General features: G+C 36.6%; 1 protein-coding gene across 1 annotated transcript in view; it reads right to left on the reverse strand.

The window, feature by feature from the left end:
* LOC123536882 (uncharacterized) overlaps nt 1–15,041 on the reverse strand; it is a 33,977-nt gene extending 18,936 nt beyond the window's left edge. Inside the window, exons 1-6 of the mRNA XM_045320377.2 lie at nt 14,823–15,041; nt 10,167–10,249; nt 9,000–9,096; nt 6,834–7,202; nt 5,949–6,150; nt 1,372–1,618 (exon numbers count right to left, since the gene is read on the reverse strand). Of these exons, the coding sequence (XP_045176312.2) occupies nt 1,372–1,618; nt 5,949–6,150; nt 6,834–7,202; nt 9,000–9,096; nt 10,167–10,249; nt 14,823–14,951 (1,127 nt within the window). The 5' untranslated portion in view covers nt 14,952–15,041. The remainder of the gene's footprint in view (nt 1–1,371; nt 1,619–5,948; nt 6,151–6,833; nt 7,203–8,999; nt 9,097–10,166; nt 10,250–14,822) is intronic.
* Nucleotides 15,042–23,167: the final 8,126 nt, after the last annotated feature.

The raw sequence follows: 23,167 nt of genomic DNA on the forward strand, positions 1-23,167 counted from the left end.
CAATCTGATGGCATAAATGAAATTTCAGATCAGTATCTTTACTAGTTATGCAGATATACTCATTTAAATTTGAAATAAAGGGAGGTAATTTGACATAAAATTAGTCCATAGTTATCTACCCTGATTGTCTCAGTCCAACTAATGACAATAATGAAATTTTAAATGAGTCCTATAAGTACTTATTGATATAAATCCATTTTGATTAAAATCAGGGGAGGTAATCAGATATAAAATAACTCCGGAACCTATGATTGGTTCTGACGGATTCATCATGGAATCCAAGATTTATTGTTGTTGAAGAGATTTTGCAAGTTTGTATCAAATCAAACCATAAATGAAGTCTCTATATGGCTGCAAAAGCCATAGCTCTGGAACCCATGATGGGATCAGGCCAGTTTTCAAAAGGAACCAAGATATTATGCCATACAAGTTGTGTGCAAGTTTTATTAAAGTTGATTGAAATCTGTGGTTTCTATCATGTTCACAAGCCAAAAATGGCAAATTTTGGCCCTTTAAGGGGCCATAACTCTAAAACTCATGATGGGATCTGGCCAGTTTTCGAAAGTAACCGAGATATTATGCCCAAGCAAGTTGTGTGCAAGTTTGATAAAAAATCAAATACAAAATGTGGTCTCTATCGTGTTAACAAAGAAATTGTGAACAGACGGACGACGGACAAAGGGCGATCACAAAAGTTCACCCTGTCACTACGTGACAGGTGAGCTAAAAATGCACAGTTCTCTTGCCTTGATCTTGAATTATCTGCCCTTGAAAATTGGATTTTTTAGTATTTTCTGATTTTCAAGGGCAGATAATTCAAGATCAAGCCTGGGTACCTATGATTTTAATACATATTTCCGTTTTAAACTTGATTCTCAGTCAGTACACAAAGTTTAAAGAAATTTTGCCCGTAGGAAATGTTTTCCTTAAATACATATAGGCAACTGTGGCATTTACCTTTAAGAGATGACAGGATATTCACCAAGCAATAACTGGAGAACCTAGTCTTAAAAGATCAAAATGAAATTAATACGATGTACACACATGTACAGATAAGCATGTAAATGTGTATGATTTTTATCCTATGTTTCAAGTAATAAGCATTTTGAGACAATGAATTTTGAACACTGAAATTTCAACAGAAATTATGCCTTAACTTTATATAACATTAATAAATTCTATTATTTCTACATTATGTTACTTACATTAACAGCATATAGTATGATGTACTAAAATTGCAACACAAAGTATAGAACAATTTTATCACACGACAAGTAATACAACAAGGATATCTCAACCTCTCTATTATTGTGTACAACTGTACTTTGAATCAACTTTGAATAAGTCTGACAATATATATTCAAAACTTACTTCTTTGAGGCCGAAAAAGCCTTTCCCTCTGTGACGGGCCCTGCTTTTTTCCTTCTCACAACAGGGGTAGCCTCAGTAGCAGTAAATTGATATACCTGACCCTCATCTGTCTGTACGGGGTGTGACCTGGTGTTTCCGACACTCACATGGCTCACATTACTGCCCTGACTGAGACCGCTGGTGTTAGTTTTACCATCAGTACTCTTCCTCCATTTGGTGATACTCTGGGCTATACTGCTTACAAACCCTGAATGAAAATGTTTGTACACTACAAAGTTAATGTCACCTCATAGAGCAAAAATATTTCTGGAAAAAGGACTTTCCTAAATAACTAAAAATTTATAGAAATTTACATCTCCAGAGCAACAATCTCTGCATACTATTGAGCATAGTTCAGTGTTTCCAGTGGTGTTCTTGCACCTCACCTATTCATGCTAAAGGTTACTTTTTGAGATTTTCATACCTTCACAGATTCTTATTTTAAAATCATTTTTATAAACTTCTTATTAAAAAACAAGAGGGTCATGATGACCCTGGATCGCTTATCTGATTAATATGAGTCACATGTTTCAAATGGCAAACAGATGCTAAAATATTAAGAAGGTAGGTCAGTAGGTCACATTCATGGTAACTGAAAGTCAGTTTTAAGATCAGTGTGCAAAACTATACACATCATCCAAATTTCAAAGCTGTATCTTAAAAAACAAGAAAGTAGGTCAGTAGGTCAAGGTCACAGTCAAGTGATCCCTAATCGCTTGGGGTCATCAGGTAATTATAATTAAACAGTCTAGGAAATACGATCTGATAATTTTTGAAGTATTTTTTCCAATATAACCCATAATTATAACAAGTGTACCCCGGAGCGGGGCCTCTTTTCACCCCAGGGGCATAATTTGGACAAACTTGTTACAGATCCACCAGGCAATGCTACAAACCAAATATCAAAGACCTAGGCCTTGAACTTCCAGACAAGATTATTTTTCCCCTATATAAGTCTATGTTAAACTTGGTACCCCCAGGGCAGGGCCTCATTTCACCCCAGGGACATAATTTGAACAGTTTTGGTAGAGAAACACAACGAAAGGCAACATATCAAATATCAAATGCCTAGGCCTTGTAGTTTCAGGCAAGAAGATTTTTAAAGTGTTTTTCCAATATAAGTCTATGTAAAACTTGAGACCCCCCAGGGCAGGGCCTCTTTTCACCCCAGGGGCATAACTTGAACAATTTTGGTAGAGGACCACAAGGCAATTCTACAAACAAAATATCAAAGGTCTAGGTCATGTGGTTTTAGACAAGAAGATTTTTAGTGTTTTCCTATAAGTCTATGTAAAACTTGTGACCCCAGGGCGGGGCCTCTTTTCACCCCAGGGGCACTATTTGGATAATCTTGATAGAGGACCATAAGATGATGTCACATGCCAAATATCAAGGCTCTACGCCTTGCAGTTTTGGACAAGAAGATTTTTAAAGTTTTTCCTTTCGCTTGCCATGGCAACCAGAGTTCTGCATGGAAATTAATTTCTTTGAACAATTTTGAAAGGGGACCACCTAAGGATCAATCCTGTGAAGTTTGGTGTAATTCTGCCCAGTGGTTTTCAAGAAGAAGATTTTTTAAGAAAATGTTGACGGATGCACAATGCACGACGGACACTGAGCGGTCACAAAAGCTCACCATGAGCCTATGGCTCAATTGAGCTAAAAATAAATATATATCAATGATACTAAATTCAGGATTCAGCTTTAAAGAAACTGAGAATGAGCTCAGTGAACATGCCCAGTCAACGGTCATTCCAAAGGCATTTACATCAAATTAACATCTACATCTAAGTGTACTGCCCAACAATCATTAAGGAGTACAGTCAGGGATGTAACTGTTTTAAGTTATGTAACCTATTTCAGTTACTTTTTCAAGCATTTTATAACCTGTATTAGTTATAAAATATAGATAACCCAGGTAAGTTATTAAAAAAACAAGAGCTGTCGGAGGACAGCAACGCTCGACTATTCAACAGCCTTGTCAACTGAATGAATACAAAAGTTGAAAAAGGGGCATAATTTTGTAAAATGCAAAGTAGAGGTATTGAACCTCTGTACTGCATGTCATATCATGACAGTGAACAAGTGTGTGAAGTTTCAATCCTTTCCAATTTGTGGATACTGAGATACCAGCTTACATACAAAAACTTAACAAAAAACTGCTAAGTCAAAGGGGCATAATTTTGTAACAAGAGCACCGCCTTGCAGGTGCTGACGCTCATCTGATTTTTTTTGTGTAATAGAAATATTGTCCTACCCATGATTTTCTAAGTCTAAAAAGGGCCATCATTCTTGCAAAAAGCAGGTTAGAATTATGTTTCTTGATGTTCAGTGTCCACTTATGATGGTGAAAAACTGTTGCAAGTTTTAAAGCAATAGCTTTGATAGTTTATGAGAAAAATTGACTTAAACATAATACTCAACCAAGAAAATTATTTTCTAAGTCCAAAAAGGGCAATAATTATTGCAAAAAGCAGGATGGAGTTATGTTGCTTGCTGTACAGGGTCAGCTTATGATGGTGAACAAGTGTTGCAAGTTTCAAAGCAATAGCTTTGATAGTTTAAGAGAAAAAGTTGACCTAAACATAAAACTTAACCAAGAAATCTGATATTTTCTAAGTCCAAAAGGGGCCATAAATCTTGCAAAAAGCAGGATGGAGTTATGTTTCTTGCTGTACAGGGTCAACTTATGATGGTGAACAAGTGTTGCAAGTTATAAAGCAATAGCTTCGATAGTTTAGGATAAAAGCTGACCTAAACATAAAACTTAACCAAGAAAACTGATTTTCTAAGTCCAAAAGGGGCAATAAATCTTGCAAAAAGCAAGATGGAGTTATGTTTCTTGATGTACAGGGTCTGCTTATGATGGTGAACAAGTATTCCAAGTTTCAAAGCAATAGCTTTGATAGTTTAGAAGAAAAGTTGACCTAAACATAAAACTTAACCAAGAAATCTGATATTTTCTAAGTACAAAAGGGGCCATAAATCTTGCAAAAAGCAAGATGGAGTTATGTTTCTTGCTATACAGGGTCAGCTTATGATGGTGAACAAGTATTCCAAGTTTCAAAGCAATAGCTTTGATAGTTTAAGAGAAAAGGTGACCTAAACATAAAACTTAACCAGGCAACGCCGACGCCGACGCCGACAACCGCTCAAGTGATGACAATAACTCATCATTTTTTTTCAAAAAATCAGATGAGCTAAAAATGCCAAGTAGAGTTATGGGACCTTCACAGTGCATGTTAGATCATGACAGTGAACAAGTGTGTGAAGTTTCAATCCATTCCAATTAGTGGATACTGAGATATCAGATTACATACAAAAATTTAACCAAAAACTGCTAAGTCGAAAAAGGGGCATAATTTTATAAAAAAAAAAAGAGAGTAGAGTTATGGGACTTGCTTAGTGCATGTCAGATCATGATAGTGAACAAGTATGTGAAGTTTCAATCCATTCCCATTAGTAAGTACTGAGATACCAGCTTACATACAAAACCTTAACCAAAAATTTCTAAGTCGAAAAAGGGGCATAATTTTGTAAAAAAGCAAAATAGAGTTATGAAACCTGTGCAATGTAGATCAGTTCATCACAGTGAATAAGTGTGTGAAGTTTCAATCCATTCCCACAAGTGGTTACTGAGTTACCAGCTTACATACAAAACCTTAACCAAAAATTTCTAAGTCGAAAAAGGGGCATAATTTTGTAAAAAAGCAAAATAGAGTTATGGAACCTGTGCAATGTAAGTCAGTTTGTCACAGTGAATAAGTGTGTGAAGTTTCAATCCATTCCCACAAGTGGTTACTGAGATACCAGCTTACATACAAAACCTTAACCAAAATCGGGACACGGACGCGGACGCCGACGCGGACGCCGACGCATGGGCGAGTGCAATAGCTCACTATTCTATGAATAGTCGAGCTAAAAAGCCTTTTTGCTGTTCTCACAAATCAAATTCTCTTTTAGTCTGATCATGACCTGATGAGCATAATGGGATGTTAAGAGTTTTATAGCTTTAAAACCATTTGCGTAAGACTTTATCAGTCTTGCGTAAATTTTTTTACTGCATAGCTGGAAAGATAAAAGGCCAAGGATTCAGGAAATGATTGCATTAGTCACATTCAAAAGGAGGAATTGATACAGGAGGGCTTTGTAATATTTTATGATAACTGAAACAAGTTATGAAAGTAAACACAATAACTCAAATGGGTTATAAAATGTGATAACTTAAAAAAGTTACACCCCTGACTGGAGTATAACTGGGAGATGCTTGTCTGGTACTGACGTTTTAAAGATACATGTGCAAGCTCATTTAGGTGTGATGTTAAAAAGATTTACATATACATATTACTAAGAATAAAACAGAGATGAAGATTAGAAGGCTTGAGGTGTCAGCTGCTCAGTGAATAGTCAAACTGGGGCTGGACTGTGCAACTGTGTAACAACACTACATTATGGCACCTTTAATAATTACTATCTCACTATTCTCCGGAGACTCAACAAATAAGATTCAGGCTCCAGAAACAAACTCTTAATCCTACCTTGAAAAGACCCACTTCTCTTCCTCTTTTTCTCTTTCTTTCTGTTCTCTTTTGTATCTTCAAGATTATCTTCACTAGCATCTAGCTCGTCATCGGTACTGAAAACTTCTGACATAAATGCCGTCTTCTCTGCCATCTCCTCATCTATCATACCCAACTCCTCTGCATGCTGAATCAATAACTCTACCACAGATGTCTGAACCTACATGAGATAAGTCAGTCTGACCTTATCAACTGGAAGTACTAAGCTATTTTCATTAGATAAAGCAGGCACAATATTATAAATTAAGATGTTCGGGCCCCAGGCAAAGCAAATGTTCTCTGCAACCCCCCCCCCCCCCCCCCCACCCCCCGAGAGGTGATTAACCTTTAGCCTGCTGGCGGCGAGTTATTCTGCCTTTGCGACCAGTGCAGACTAATCATGGTCTGCACTGTTCGCTATTCAGTCGGTAAATTTTCAGTGAACACCCCTTCAAATACTAAATGGTACTGCCCAAACTGAATGATGGACCAGTCCATTTTAGGAATTTAGCAGGCTAAAGGTTAATACTTTGTAAGTCATCTGTCTTCTCCTCTGACTGAAATGGAGGGAGCCGTCAATTACTAGTAGAGGACCCTAAATGAAATTTTTATCTATGTCTGTGCCAAAAGATTCTACAATCAATCAAACGTTTGCAGTTAACAAAGCAAAAAACCAAAATCTGTCAAGCTAATTTTTAATTGAAAGTACCAGGGAAAGCATTTGAAAGAGCAAAAGAACTGCTTCAACATTGTTTAAAACACACTGTTTCTTAAATACATTTATGTAAATTTGTAATGCAGAGACCAGAATATATCAAATAAAGTAGATTTTACAAGACATAACTAAAAATATGGTATAAATACCTGAAGTAGTTTTTCCTCGCATGATTTCATTGTTTCAGTTTTGCTGTTCACATGCATTATATTTGGGGCTATAACTACAGCCAGATTTGTACTGTCCATTTTATTACTATCCGCATGTTGTGTAACCTTTGCTAACAATCTCATGATGAACTGCAGCGTACTTATATGTTCCGCTGGCAGTAACAAACATAGTAATAGTATTGCACGAGTAGAGATTTCCTGGTCCTCAATCTGGTGACATCGCACAAATGTGTCATGGTACGTGCTTGTGAACAGAGGTTCCGGAAGTTCTCGGAAAAACTGCTTCACCAGGGCTGTTACATCATGCACGTTGGCTCCAACAAATCCTTTACCATTCTCTAACTGTTGCTGAAAGCATACAAGAAAACATCTTCAATGTGACCCCAGCGTTTCTATACATAAAGACAGTCTCAGTCAATGCACATTTCCGTCTTTGACAAGAATAAACTGTACTATGGAACCATTACATTTTGCAGGCATAAAATTTTGTCATTTTCCAGGACAAAACTTTGTGGATCTCAAATTCTATAGTGGAAATACAAATGCAGTGCTCGCGCTGCCAATCGACATTATCGCCAAATGGCGATTATTTTATTAAAGTGTCGATTAAAACGCAATTCTTGGCGATAGAAAATGGCGATTAATTTATAAAAATGCTACAAAAAAAATATTGCAAAAATATGTCCGTAAACATGGTAAACTGTTGGAACATACGTAGTTTTATCGACAAAAACGTGCGAAGTCGGTAGCAGGAAGTGTATTTGCCCACAGGCATAATTACCCCTTCTAAACGGTGACACATTTGTTTATCGCCAACGAGGTATACTTCACTAATTGATCCGCATGTATGGAAGTTTAAAGCAACAATTATCATCACTTTATCCTTGATCATTTAATCGCCATTAATTACCAAACAAACAAATTAATTAAACATAATTCCTTCAGATGTGGAATTCCTATGTCCGACTGGAGACTTTCAGACGGCGGACAAGTGCGTTTTTGCATTCCGTTTTTCCACGGGCAAGCACTAATTAACAGTAGGGATTTTAGCTTACACATTCTTTTTTTTGACCTTAAGAAAGATCTTACCTTGACTGGCTCAGTAATTTCCTTAAATCCACTTAATTTTACTTGTAGTTTTCAAAACCAAGACTTTAAAAACAATATTATCACTGACACTTTCTGTGACTTAAATAACGTAACTTAAATTGCCCAAATTTTTGACACCTGCCATAAGAAACTGGGTTTAACTTGTTTGACAACTGTTTTTTTTTTAATGTGTGCCGACATCAACAGATCAAAGAAGACACCAGCAGATCAAAGAAGACGTGTATTCCATGTGATGTCATAGTGATGTCACTGCTATTGACATGTTTAATTTAGTTCAGAACCAGCATAACACCTGTTATTTAAAGTGACTGTGACTTTGAGTGCATTAAGCACTGGGAGTTGATTTTTTTTGCTGATATGGAATTAACTTTTTTTTTAAATTGTATTTGTATTCAAAGGGTTTTCTTGGTTTGGGCAATCATTGCAAGAGTGAAAAAAAAACAACACTTTAATTTGCAGTTTAATCACATTAAATTCACAAGGTTAACAAGGAAAAGAAAACAAACAGAACCACTGACATTTTGAGTGAATTTGTTATTTACTTTAAATCAATAGACTTAAACAAAGACAGGAAATAATAAAATTTGTAACATTATATTAAGCATATTTAGTTCCTTTTTCAACTTGCATGTCATGGCATTAAACTATTTTACATTTTCCCTAAAATCTTGTCACTTCTCCCTTATATTAGCTTAGGGAGAATCTTAGCCTAGCTTCATTGAAATGTGAAAGCGCATGCGAATTACGCTCGTGCCAAATCAGTCTATTAATTTTTTCCCGGAAAAAAATGTGGCTATTAATTTATGATGGCCAGGGCTAGCACTGCAAATGACTTTTTCTGTTTGTAGGGATTTAATTTTGTGAGCTAAATCCACCACGAAATACAATCCTCTACTAGGCCTCTAGAATAAGTATGATTGTAAAGTTTTCAATTGACTGTTGGAACATATAAAACAATTATGAATATGTCTGGGTCCAGTTAAAACCTTTGGTTCTCTGATTCTCAATCCTGCTATTATGTATAATATACCATACCTTGATTTCCTTCTGTCGGCTGACAGCCCCTGACTTTCTAAACACACCTTCATTGTCAATGTTCTCCACTATAATTTCTGCAGCATCTACAAGGAACCTGAAGAATCAAAATATTCTTTCTGAATCATTCAAGATTATTGAAATATACTAAATTTATAATCGTAGTACCAGTGTCTACCGCATTGTACCATAAACTATAACTTTTCTGACACTCTTCCCACCAGTATTTAGTGGCGTATGTTTTTAGGTATTTACACACTATAGGATCTTATAAAGTAAATGCAGGTAATTTTTTTTCACTATAAGGGAAAAAGGCCTAGGCTTTGATTTGCGAGTGTATTTTGGGTAGGGGGAGGGGATAACTTGGTATTTGGGCAAAGGAGGATTAAAAAATCTGATGTAGTCACTTTTTGGAGAAAAAACTGCACGATCTGAAATAAATTTTCTGAGACCAGGGAAGAAGCCAATAAACATCCCCATCATTTACGCCATACAGACAGCTCTAATGAGGAAGGTTACAGTTCACTGTTGCATCTATGAACACTATCAGTCAATGAGTCACTGTCATGAGCATGTGCCTTGGTGTTCGGCACAACCATTTATAAGCTTTCCAGTAGGCTGCATATTACATTAAAGTAGCAAATTCCTGTTGAAACTCAACCCCTTCATGGTGAGGCCATGGGCAAGACGTGATTCTAAGCCAGTAACCTTAATCATTTGGCCACTTTAGCCACCCTTATCTGATGCATGATTTCGCACATTCCAACATTATTTTATATACAACAAGAGCACCACCTTGTGGGTGCTGATGCTCATCTGATTTTTTTGTATAATAGAAAAATTGTCCTACCCATGATTTTCTAAGTCCAAAAGGGGCCATAATTCTTGCAAAAAGCAGGATGGAGTTATGTTTCCTGCTGTACAGGGTCAGCTATTGATGGTGAACAAGTGTTGCAAGTTTCAAAGCAATACCTTTGATAGTTTAGGAGAAAAGCTGACCTAAACATAAAACTTAACCAGGTAACGCCGACACCGATCAAGTGATGACAATAACTCATCATTTTTTTCCAAAAAATCAGATGAGCTAAAAATCTACTTCTAAAGTTTCCCTAAACATTCTCTTTATCATTCTATATAACTGTAACACATATAATGATCTGTACTCACTTAGCAACATAGCCACAGTTTGGAACATGTACACAATGCACATGAGCCAGGTAATTTCCAAATATCTGTCCTTTATTTGCTTCCTGAAAATATAAGGAAAAGGATTTTCATCTATGAAAACACTTATAGATGTAATAGATCTGTTATGCAGTGTTTAAAAGTCTTAACACGCAATAAATAAAAGATTATGAAATAAAGAGAAACAAGAGCTGTCACTAATGGTGACAAATGCCCCCACAGCACCTTGACCTTTGACCTGGTGACCCCAAAGTCAGTAGGAGTGGTGTACTCAATAAGTACTATCAGCATGTGAAGTTTGAAGGTCCTGGGTGAAGTGGTTCGCATGTAAAGTGCCTTCATGCAAAAAGTTAACATTGGCCCCTGTGACCTTGACCTTTGACCTGGTGACCCAAAAGTCAGTAGGAGTGGTGTACTCAATAAGTACTATCAGCATGTGAAGTTTGAAGGTCCTGGGTGCAGTGGTTCGCGAGTAAAGTGCCTTCATGCAAAAGGTTAACGTTGGCCCGTTACCTTGACCTTTGACCTGGTGACCCCAAAGTCAGTAGGGGTGGTGTACTCAATAAGTACTATCAGTATGTGAAGTTTGAAGGTCCTGGGTGCAGTGGTTCGCGAGTAAAGTGCCTTCATGCAAAAAGTTAACGTTGGCCCCTGTGACCTTGACCTTTGACCTGGTGACCCCAAAGTCAGTAGGGGTGGTGTACTCGATAAGTACTATCAGCACATGAAGTTTGAAGGTCCTGGGTGAAGTGGTTCGAGAGTAAAGTGCCTTCATGCAAAAAGTTAACGTTGGCCCCTGTGACCTTGACCTTTGACCTGGTGACCCAAAGTCAGTTGGGGTGGTGTACTCAATAAGTACTATCAGCATGTGAAGTTTGAAGGTCCTGGGTGCAGTGGTTCGCGAGTAAAGTGCCTTCATGCAAAAAGTTAACGTTGTGACGAACTAACTAACGAACGGACGGACAGTTGAAAACTAATATGCCTCCCTTCGGGGGCATAAAAAACATCCTGAAAAGTCAACAAGTGAGCCGGGCCATGAGAAAACCAACATAGTGCATTTGCAACCAGCATGGATGCAGACCAGCCTGCGCATCCGCGCAGTCCGGTCAGCATCCATGCTGTTTGCTTTCAAAGCCTATTGTAATTAGAGAAACCATTAGCGACCAGCATGGATCTTGACAAGACTGCGCGGATTGGACCAAAAATATGGTCTCTTAAGTTTTAATAAGTTATTTCTTTGATATGACCTAGTGACCTAGTTTTTGACCACAGATGACCCATATTCGAACTCGACCTAGATTTCATCAAGGCAATCATTCTGACTTAATTTCATGAAGATCAATTGAAATATACAGCCTCTATCGCATACACAAGGTTTTTCTTCAATTTGACCTAGTGACCTACTTTTTGACCCCAGATAACTCATATTCAAACTCAACCTAGAATTCATCGAGGCAATCATTCTGACCAAATTTCATGAAGATCAACTGAAAAATACACCCTCTATCGCATACACAAGCTAAATGTTGACCGACAGACAGACGACGGACATCGAGCGGTCATAATAACTCACCTAAGCATTGCTCAGTGTTGGTGCGCCGTTAAACCCAAATAAATAAATAAATAAATAAATATTCACGATCCTAGGCCAAAGCATTCTCAAGTTATCGTCAAGAAACGGTTTAACTGTTCTGGGTCACTGTGAGCTTGACCTTTGAACTACTGACCTCAAAATCTATAGGGGTCATCTGCTGGTCATGATAAACCTCCCTTTCAACTTTCGTGATCCTAGGCCCAAGCGTTCTTGAGTTATCATCTGGAAATCATTCAACTGTTCCGGGTCACTGTGACCTTGACCTTCGACCTACTGACCTCAAAATCAATAGGGGTCATCTGCTGGTCATGACTAACCTCCCGATCAACTTTCATGATCCTAGGCCCAAGAGTTCTTGAATTATCATCCGGAAACCGTTTATCTGTTCTGGGTCACTGTGACCTTGAGGCTTGACCTTTGATCTACTGATCTCAAAATCAATAGGGGTCATCTGCTGGTTATGACCAACCTCCCTATCAACTTTCATGATCCTAGGCCCAAGCTTTCTTGAGTTATCATCCGGAAACAGATTGGTCTACATACCGACATCTGCAAAACAATATACCCCTCCTTCTTCGAAGGGGGACATAATAGAAACTTCATTGTTTAACCTTTACCCTGCTAAATTTCTAAAGTACCAGTAACCTTATAATGCAAAGGGGTGTTCACTAAATATTTACTGACTGAATAGCGAACAGGGCTCAAGATGATCAGCCTGCACTTGATTTGCACTGGCCGCAAAGGCAAAACACTTGCCGCCAGCTTTGCACTGGCTGCAAAGGCAAAACACTTGCCGCCAGTAGACTAAAGGTTAAGATATAAAATCAATAGATATTAACAGAGCTCCAGATAAGCTTTTGGTGCAATTGGGTATTTACCCATCACTTTTTGTCTGAATTGGGTATTGGAAACCTGAATTGGGTATTAAAGAATAATTTTATTACCCAGCCTTTTCAGAAGTAATTGGGTATTTGCTAAAACTAACTGGGTATTTCATCAATCTCGCACAAACAATTGAGTATTTTTTTCTTGTGGCTTAAATTAAGTTGTGAACGCTTACAGTATACATGGTATACATCATTAACTAGGATTGACTTACCACATAAAAGTACTTTAATGGCACCCTTCAATGGTAAATACAACAAAAACTGTCAGTGGACAGTGCGCTCGACTATTCTCAGTGCTTGATAGTATAATATAAGCAATGAGTAAAACTATAACATTACAATAAGCATATTCTAAGTCGAAAAGGGGCCATAATTCAGTCACAATGTTTGATAGAGTTGCCTCCTCCTTTTTACAGACTGGGGTCATGATCGTAAACAAGTATGCAAAATATGAAAGCAATATCTCAATGGACTTTGAAAATATTTGGGGTGGTACGCAAACTTTAACATTTGTGTGACGCTACGCTCACGCCGACGCCGAGGCGAGTAGGATAGCTCCCCTATTCTTCGAATAGTCGAGCTAAAAATGTATTTAAAATTGTAACAAAATGTTATTAATTAAAACAGTAGTCTTTTTAAAATTGCTTTTAAATGCCTGTAAGCAATGTTAACATGTGTGTTTCAATTCATAGTACCAAAGATATTTTTTCTCCATCATTTAATGTTTTCTGAGATAGATCTACTTTTGTTCCATACTGGTTTTTTTTTTTCACTTTTAATACAGTCGAAGATCACTTCATCCACAATATCACAAACGATGTGTTCACCACTACATGCGTTCTCCCATAAGATGTCGTCCAGTATCTGTGACACTACATCGTCACAAACAGATAACTGTCATTGTTGAACAGCAAAATATCCCACTAATTTGTTTGTTTGTGCTGCAACAATATTTTTTCTGACACCTCTTTTACATTTTACCGGCATAAAAAAATGTTTACAAAGTGTCCAAATAACACCGATCAGCCGACTGAATGGTCCTATGATTTTTCTAAAAGCCACTTGTTCTGCGGTAACGTATAACCAGTCAGTTGTCTAGCGTCAAAGTCTCATACCCGTTCTAGTAATAACAAAAAAGCGATACGCAAGTGATTTTTTACGAATTGGGTATTAGGAATTTTAACTGCATTTCAGTACGCACACTGTATGAATTCAATTGAGTTTTCTGCAATTTTAATTGCGTAAATACGCAAATACGCAGCTGATCTCGAGCTCTGTATTAATTAGATATTACAACAAAACAGCAACCGTGAAATAATTACAATACATAGTTACTAGGGGTGTCACGATAAACCAGTATACCGGTATATTGCAATATGTTGCCAAAACTGTATTGCAACGCGATACGCAACCAACATACCGGTTTTCTACGGTATTTCCTCGCATTTTTTCTTTATCAAATGTGTTTCGCGAACTGCCATTTTTTCATGGTTTGTTCGAAATATTAGTTCCAAAAATTTAATCGAATAGATAAGTGTTCCGGGTCATGCAGGTGCTTTCAGCATTTGATTACCACATGCATCCAATCTTTGTGTGACGCTCACGCTAATGCCGACGCTGGGGCGAGTAGGATAGCTCCCCTATTCTTCGAATAGTTGAGCTAAAAACTTTAGAAAAGTTCACCTAATTTTATATACAGTTTGTTTAGTCATACAGTTAAACAGCATAACTTCCGAGGCATGTTCATGGAAATAACAAAAATAATCAGCACGACCATCTTGCAGATGGCCTCGGCTGTCCCTACAACACAATCTGATGCCAAACAAGAAATTATTATTATAACTTCACAACATAAGAGTAAGACCAGTTACACGACTATATAATGTACATGAATAATTGTGCAAAACTGTATAATCCAATCATTTCACTTGAAAACCTTAAACAAAGAACAAGACAATAATGCCTGCATTAGTCATTTAGTAACTGGTAAACTGGATTGGGACAGCAGGGTGGGGGGAGCAGTTGTGGCTTCCCCCATCAAGAACCTCAAGTTTATTCTTCATGCAATGATTCTGTTAGAAATCTTGCTCATGTGCGACGATGACTTTTAATTGGATTATATAGTTATTCGTTTTGAGACAGATTTTAGATAATCACCTGCTGGCTTTTTGGACCACCACGTTTAGACTTTTTAGCTTTAGGGACTTTGACTCCAAGCTCTCGGAGCTCATGGCGAATTAGAGCTTGTAAGTTACAGAAGTTATCTACACAACTGATGTGTTTCATTTCTGATTTCAAATGAGAATCAGTTGTTTATACGTATTGCGATCACATTATTTTCTGCTAATTGCTCCGCCACAACTTTGTTGCTTCAAATACGGCTCCGTTTATTTTGATTGGTCAATACACTTGACATATGCGTCACTTCCGTCAAAGGGGTAGGCCTAAAGTGCGAAAATAAGGTTATTTTCGCGAAAATAAGATTTTTTTACGAAAATGAGCCATATATTTTTTATTATATATCTAATTAAAATTTATTTTATATCATTATATAGAGACGATCATTTGACACTTACAAAACAAAACTAAACGATTTTAGTCCAACAGTTAGGAAATAATTAGCGATTTTTAATTATCATGCATCAAAATTGCTTGCGAAAATAACTTTTTATCTGCGAAAATAAGCTATATTTTATTTATTTATCATCTAAATTAACTTTAATTTATATCATTATATAGATACGATCATTGGACACTTATAAAGCAATATTAAGTGATTTTAAGCCAATAATTAGGAAATAATTAGCGATTTTAATCAACATGTGTCAAAATCGCTTGCGAAAATAACTTTTTATGTGCGAAAATAAGCTATACTGGATTTTATTTCAATAAATTCAATCAATTCAATTTTATTGCATAAAGCATGTAAATACAATGCCTATAGCAAATACAAACACAATATAATATGGAACACAGAGAGTACATAATTATTTTCAGAGGAGATAATAAACTAATAAGTCAAACAATTTGTCGCAATGTTATCACAAAACTTATATAATATTTTTCACTTTAATATCAAACAATTAAACCTGTGTTCAGGGGTATATACATCCTATATATACCTATACTGTAAATCAAATATATTATGAGTTTCTCCTTTCCATTGCCAGGTAAATGAATTTTGCTAAATCATTTAAGATTTTACTAGAAGTTGAAGACATAAGACTTTCGAATTTTTTAGTGTTTGACCAATGACAAAAATATGGTTTTAAACCTTTTCTTCTTATTTCACCATAAAATGGACAGACAAGTAGGAAATGATATTCACTTTCAACTTTTCTCATATTGCAAAAAGTGCATACTCTATCTTCTCTTAATACGTTTTCATACCTTCCTGTTTCAATGCGGAGTTTATGTGATGAAGTTCGAAATTTATTTACTTATTATCCAAATGACCAAATGAACTTTAATTTATATCGTTATAAAGATACTATCATTAGACGCTTATAAAGCAAAATTAAGTGATTTTAGTCCAACAATTAGGAAATAATTATTTTCGCATTTAGTACGGATTATTTTCGTAAGTAAAATCAGCACTGTTAGCATATAAATGATGATTATTTCTTTATTATTTGATAAAAAATCACTCATTTTTCGTATGTAGGAATGTTCTAATATAGTATTTAAGAAACTAAAAAAAAGAATTTAGATAAAAGAACTGATATAAAATATATGCCTTATTTTCGTATTTATTACGGTTATTTTCGTAAGTAAAAACAGCGCGGTTTGCATATAAATGATGATTATTTCTTTATTATTAGACTAAAATCGCTCATTTTTCGCATGGAAGCATATACTAATATAGTCTTTAAGAAACTAAAACAAGAATTACAAAAAAATAAAGAAATAAAAAATATATGGCTTATTTTCGTAAAAAAAAATCTTATTTTCGCGAAAATAACCTTATTTTCGCACTTTAGGCCTACCGCGTCAAAGCGGTGTTAGTATAAGATATTCTTCATGCAAATCGTGATAGAATTGAGGCCCGGTAATTTTATTTTGTTTAAAGAGCGACAAATAGTTTCTGATTATTGTATCGACGGTGGACCATTAACTGAGAAATTTCATTTATGCATCTAACGTTGATATTCAGGCAGTTGTGTGTTAGAAATAACCGTTAGAAAAAAATGATATGATAAAATACTTAAAAACGGTACATATTTGAATGTTTGACTAAAGAAGTATAAAATATTTATTATTATAGCTCTTTGGTTTGACTAAATAGTCGTTCGATATAAATTTGAAATAGGTCTCATCAGGAAGGTCTAATACGTATCAGTTGTTCCAGGTCTCATCAACGAAGTAATCAGTATACAGCTATTTTGTATGGTATATTATTTAACAGGCAGAACATTTTTGCTATACTTGGAACGGGAGGGTCCCCGATTTATGCTGTAATAACTTCAAGCCAAACCTTCTGTATATTTAAATTGATGCATTTATGTATGCTTGTTGTATGTGTGTGAATAGAATATGTATATTTATACAATGAAATATGATTAAAGTTTAAACTAACGAATAATTGAAAGTATTAGTTCTGCATTCAAATTAAAGGCACTGATCTCTCGATTTTGGCTAAAATGACCTTTCTCTAAAATTGAAGTTCGGTCACATTATGAACATTAAATTTATTGCATGACTGCGGCATTTTCCTTTGAAGTTTTGTGTTTTCTAAATTCTGGTATCGCCACGGTTAGCCGTGCTCTAAATTCCGTTGCACACAGGTGTCGCCCACAGTTTTCTCTTTCTGGGATGTAGAGCAATACACACAAATAAGCAAGTGTTGCTGTGGTAAGTTATTGAAAATGATCAGCTATTTGAAATAATTTATTACTGTATTTCTGTAGTTAAGTTCTTTGCATCTTGATTTAAAACTTGATTTTTTAAGTAACATAAAAATATAACGGCAAAAATGATTATGATATTCTGTTCTGTTTAAAAATTCAAATTCTGTTTCTGGCAAAGGTTTACAATACACTCTAGGTGTTAATTCCATTGATACATAACTTTTGTTGATAAAATTAGCCAGGTGGGAAGTGTTAACGTTCTCTATTTCTCCAGGGTTCATGACCTCATTAGGGCCTCCCGGCAAATTCAAAATATTAGCACTTAGCTTGAATTATTTTTGAAACTCTATTTCACAACTTTTTGTTTTAAACAAGAGCTGTCTCCATAGGATGACACATGCCCCCGATGGCACTTTGAATGAATAGTTATGGCCGATGTTAGAGTTTAGGACCTTTGACCTACGGAGCTGGGTCTTGCGCGCGACACGTCGTCTTACTGTGTCACACATTCATGCGTAGTCATTTGAAAATCCATGCATGAATGACAATGATATGGACCGGACACGCCCATCAATGCACTATCATGAAAAATGACCTTTAATGTCTAAGTGTGACCTTGACCTTTGAGCTACGGACCTGGGTCTTGCGCGAGACACGTCGTCTTAATGTGGTACACATTCATGCCAAGTTATTTGAAAATCCATCCATCGATGACAAAGATATGGACCGGACACGCCCATCAATACACTATCCTTTAACGTCTAAGTGTGACCTTGACCTTTGAGCTACGGACCTGGGTCTTGCGCGAGACACGTCGTCTTACTGTGGTACACATTCATGCCAAGTTATTTGAAAATCCATCCATCGATGACAAAGATATGGACCGGACACGCCCATCAATGCACTATCCTTTAACGTCTAAGTGTGACCTTGACCTTTGAGCTACGGACCTGGGTCTTGCGCACGACACGTCGTCTTACTGTGGTACACATTCATGCCAAGTTATTTGAAAATCCATCCATCGATGACAAAGATATGGACCGGACACGCCCATCAATGCACTATCCTTTAATGTCTAAGTGTGACCTTGACCTTTGAGCTACGGGCCTGGGTCTTGCGCGCGGCACGTCGTCTTACTGTGGTACACATTCATGCCAAGTTATTTGAAAATCCATCCATCGATGACAAAGATGTGGACCGGACACGAAAATTGCGGACAGACTGACTGACAGACCGACAGACCGACAGACGGTTCAAAAACTACATGCCTCCCTTCGGGGGCATAAAAATAATTACACCAATTGATAAAGTATGTTTCTATGTGTTTTTATGCACTTTTTATAACATTTTTTTTCAGCAGTTTATTTAAAATTTTGAAATAGGAATCTCTGATGTGAAGCATGCATAATTTCTATAAAAACATTTCCGTAGCCACCTTCTTGCTTTTATATAGCAGTTGGGGGTTTATCATGTCATTGAAATGTTTCTAAGGGAGGCTCAAGAGGGGAAATATTTTTAAATATTTTAAATTAAAATATTTAAAAAATGTGTTCATTTTACTGTTTTCAATCATGCAATAAATCAGTTAGACAATACATACGCGTGTGTTACCGGAGAGTATCATCATGCTTGGGAGATTCTCAGGGAAGGTAATTTGATAGCAAACTGTTTGCTACCCAAATTACGTTCCCTGAGATTCCCCCACGCATGATGATACCAGCCGGTAACACACTTTTATGTATTATCTAACTTATACATAAATTATCTTAAAAATGTCAAACCAAAAAAAAATGCCCGCGTCGGAAATCGAATTCCGCGGCAATATAAACTTTTCCGCTGTCTGTACTAATACCGCCACGAAGGAATGTGACAGGTAAATATGGATATTTACAATTGTTCCTTCTCTTGAGGAACACTTAGAATTTGTAAGTCACACTTGAATGAGCAACTGACCTCCGAAAGCTGTTGTCATTACAAGCTGGCCAATCAAACCCCGTGACGTAAGAAATAACCTCTGACGTTAAAATTATTAATATAAGGATCTTACATGCCTGTCTGTGTAAGACGGGGTTTTCCCTACCCGAGGGACAGTGTGGAATGAAAAACCGAGCGTTAGCGAGGTTTTTTATCCATGCTGTCCCGAGGGTAGCGAAAACAGCTGTCTTACACAGGCAGACATGTTAGATAATTTTTCTTGCCTAACATGTTCAAAATAGATCGTGGAGACAAATAGGTTTGGGTATTTCCTAACATTTTTATAAAGTTTATGACGTCACAAGGGTACCAGTACTATGTGACATCCCCCGGCGCGTGCTCGGATAAATGTTTACTTTCCCCGCTAGGTAGGCAAGAATTCTGTATCTGTCTGACACTGGAAAGGAACTCAGTCTCTGAGCAAAAAAATTCCATGAATGTGTTTGCGCTTAAATCTTTTAGTCACAAGACATTGTCTCTTTGAAACTGGTTATAGAGTCACAATTCACTGCACTTTCTGACAAGTTGTTCCAGTCAATAAATGTGCGCTGAAAGAATGAATATTTAAATATGTCTGTTTCTGGCACTCCTTTGATCTTAATCTGCTTCTGATGTTTATTACATGATGTGCGTTGGTTTAACTCGATGTAGTGATCGGCGGGGATAGCTACCAGGTCGTTGACGATCTTTAAGAGGAGGGTGAGTCTTTGTTCCCGTCTTCGTTCTTTGAGCGGTTTTCAGCCAAGTAGGTCCATCATTTTGGAAACACTACATTTACGGCGATAGTCATTATGAACAAAACGTGCTGCACGACGTTGAATGTTTTCTATGCGCGTTATATCTTTTGAGAAATATGGATCCCATACTGTTGATGAATAGTCCAGCACTGATCTTACAAGTGAGATATAAGCTGTTTCCTTGAATTGTTTGTCACAGTTTTTCAAATTCCTTCGTATAAATCCAATAGTTGAGTTTACTCTGATACATATTTTATTGATGTGTGTATCCCATTTCAAATTATCAGTGATTGTTACTCCAAGATAAGGGTTTTTCTTTCACATGTTCCAAGATGTGATTGTCCGTCCAATGAATAATTAAAAGTAAATGACGTCTTGCTTCGATGGATGGACATAATGTAACATTTTGAGACACTAAAGCGCATTTCCCACTTTTTAGCCCAGATCTCTAAGGCTTTCAGATCTTCTTGCAGTTGTACTTGATCTTGGATACTTTCAATTTTGCCATACAATAAACAGTCATCTGCAAATAGTCTAACGGTGGATCTGACACAACTTGGCAGATCATTTATGGGGCACAAGAAGATCAGGGGCCCTAACACAGTGCCTTGTGGCACACCCGAGTCCACGGAACATGGAGTTGAGAATTCACCTTCAACTACTACTTGTTGTAATCTGTTCATTAGAAAAGATTGTATCCAGTTGTTAATTTTTTCCATCTATACCATAATTCTTGAGTTTGTAAAGTAATTTACGGTGAGGCACAGTATCGAAAGCTTTACTGAAGTCCAAAATTGCCATGTCAGTCTATATGTTAGAATCAAAATTTTTCATAATATCATGCATTGTTATTATCAATTGACTTCACATGAATGCCCACTGTGAAAACCATGTTGTAGCTCTGTCAAGATCTTATTTTGTTCCAGTAGATTCATTATGTGACGACATTGAGGCGACTCTCTGGCTCAACACGCTTCGCGGGTTACATATAACTAAACCCGAGGATGGAAAAATGGCTTTGTTGAAACATGCCAAACATCTTATTTGTCACAAAGGTTAACATACGTCGTTACCTTCGAATGCATGGTCAATATGTGAAAACAAACCCCACTGCGACCCACGCATGGTGTGCAACATGCGGAGATGGACCGAGTTTAAATCGGGTCAATGTGTACAGCCAGTGTTTTCTTAATTGCAGTATTTACTCAATTTACTCAACTGAAAGTGGCAAAGGATTTACTTTGTTGGATTTAACAACTTATGTTGGAAATAGCGGACTTGACATTTTAAGGGCAGTAGAAAACAACAAAGTTCTTTTTCAAAATTTTAGTGTTTTTTTTTTTTTGTATTTTGGTACAGAAATAAACGCCCCCTTGGTGCAAACTGATGTACCGCACCCGGGGACGCTTAAACGGGGGATACGGAATGTCAGTAAGGTAGAATGGTCTTGTCCTTTTGTCCAATCCTGGGGTTCCACACACTGATGACCAATAATTAAAACAGATATTGCAACCAAAATTTTACAAGATGATCACTGTAAGTTTATATAGATGTTGCCCTAGAAGGAACTTTTGCTATGCTTTTACGTTACAAACGCTTTTCGATTTTAATTGTAAAAACTAATGAAAACAAATAATTCTCCAGTGTTTCAATAACATATAGTCTGTCAGTAATTAAGTATCAAAGCATTCTTAAGAAATGTACCATTAATTTCTTGATACCTATTTTTTTGGTTGTTGTCGTACGATCTGGAGGCCAGTGCCTTTAACAATATATTGTGGATACAAATTGACTTACGTTTTGCAAGTTGGTTGTACTGAAATCATACTCTGAATAAAACGGTCGGCAGTTCTAGTAAAACACAAGTGGTGCATTTGGAGAAACACTATAGTTCGAATCCGGACACAGGATAATTGCACATGTGCACACACTGCAGAGCGGGCTGTACATTTTTATTTGCCCCCTACTTACTCAAGCCCTACCTTTTAATACAAAACTGAGCTGTGCCTTAAATTGCTTGTAAATTCACGATTTGCCAAATACAATTTCAAGTTTCTCCGGACGTGTACAGGAATACATTTTCCATATATTCCTAGCCGCACATGTGCTTCCTAATCATCATGGTTCTAAATTATTGCTGAATCTAGATACGTACAAGTCGAAAGATTTCCTGCGGCCAGAAGTTAGACAGACCAGAAATTGTTATGGATGTATGTGTGATCACTCAGCCTAAAAAGTAACTTATGGGTGAATAACGTACTTGTTCTTTTTATTATACCATTACGCTTTAATGTAGGAAATATTACTCCATTCTACATGATTTACAAGTAGATCTATGAAATATGTATTTCTTAATTCTGAAAGTTATTGTTTTAAGCAAAAATAAATATATTTCCCTTTCATGTATAACATATGGTCACATTCCTTGACTATATATATTGAAATACTTCACGATAGCTTTCTCAAATGTGATTCATGCCGTTGACAACACAGGACCATACTCCAGGAAATTGAAGAGCAATTAACACAAAAACCCTTATGCACAACTAGGTATCAATATTGATCATTGCTGAAAGTTTGAATAGATTATATGAAATAATGAATGAGGAATTCAGGTCACAAACATTTCTCTATATATCATACAGAGTGCCAGCTTAATTGCAAAAACGGCGCTCCATAAATGCGATAAGCCAATCGCATATCGGTAAAAAGTCACGTGAAATCACCTAGTCCCCATGTGCTAGGCCGCAGGTAACAATGAATGTTTCATGGAGGTGAAGAAGTGAAACAGGTTGCTGTCCGAAGCTCCTGTCAAGAGAAAATGCATTTATCACTCGAAAAGGAAAGAATATACAGCCAGTAAGACTTTTAGCCATTGTAGCACATTGGTGACCGCTAATGTTTTGATAGTGTAAAATATACCATATTCATTTATTAGTTTTTA

This window comes from Mercenaria mercenaria, chromosome 1 (genome assembly GCF_021730395.1).
Source record: "Mercenaria mercenaria strain notata chromosome 1, MADL_Memer_1, whole genome shotgun sequence".
In the NCBI taxonomy this organism is placed as follows: domain Eukaryota; kingdom Metazoa; phylum Mollusca; class Bivalvia; order Venerida; family Veneridae; genus Mercenaria; species Mercenaria mercenaria.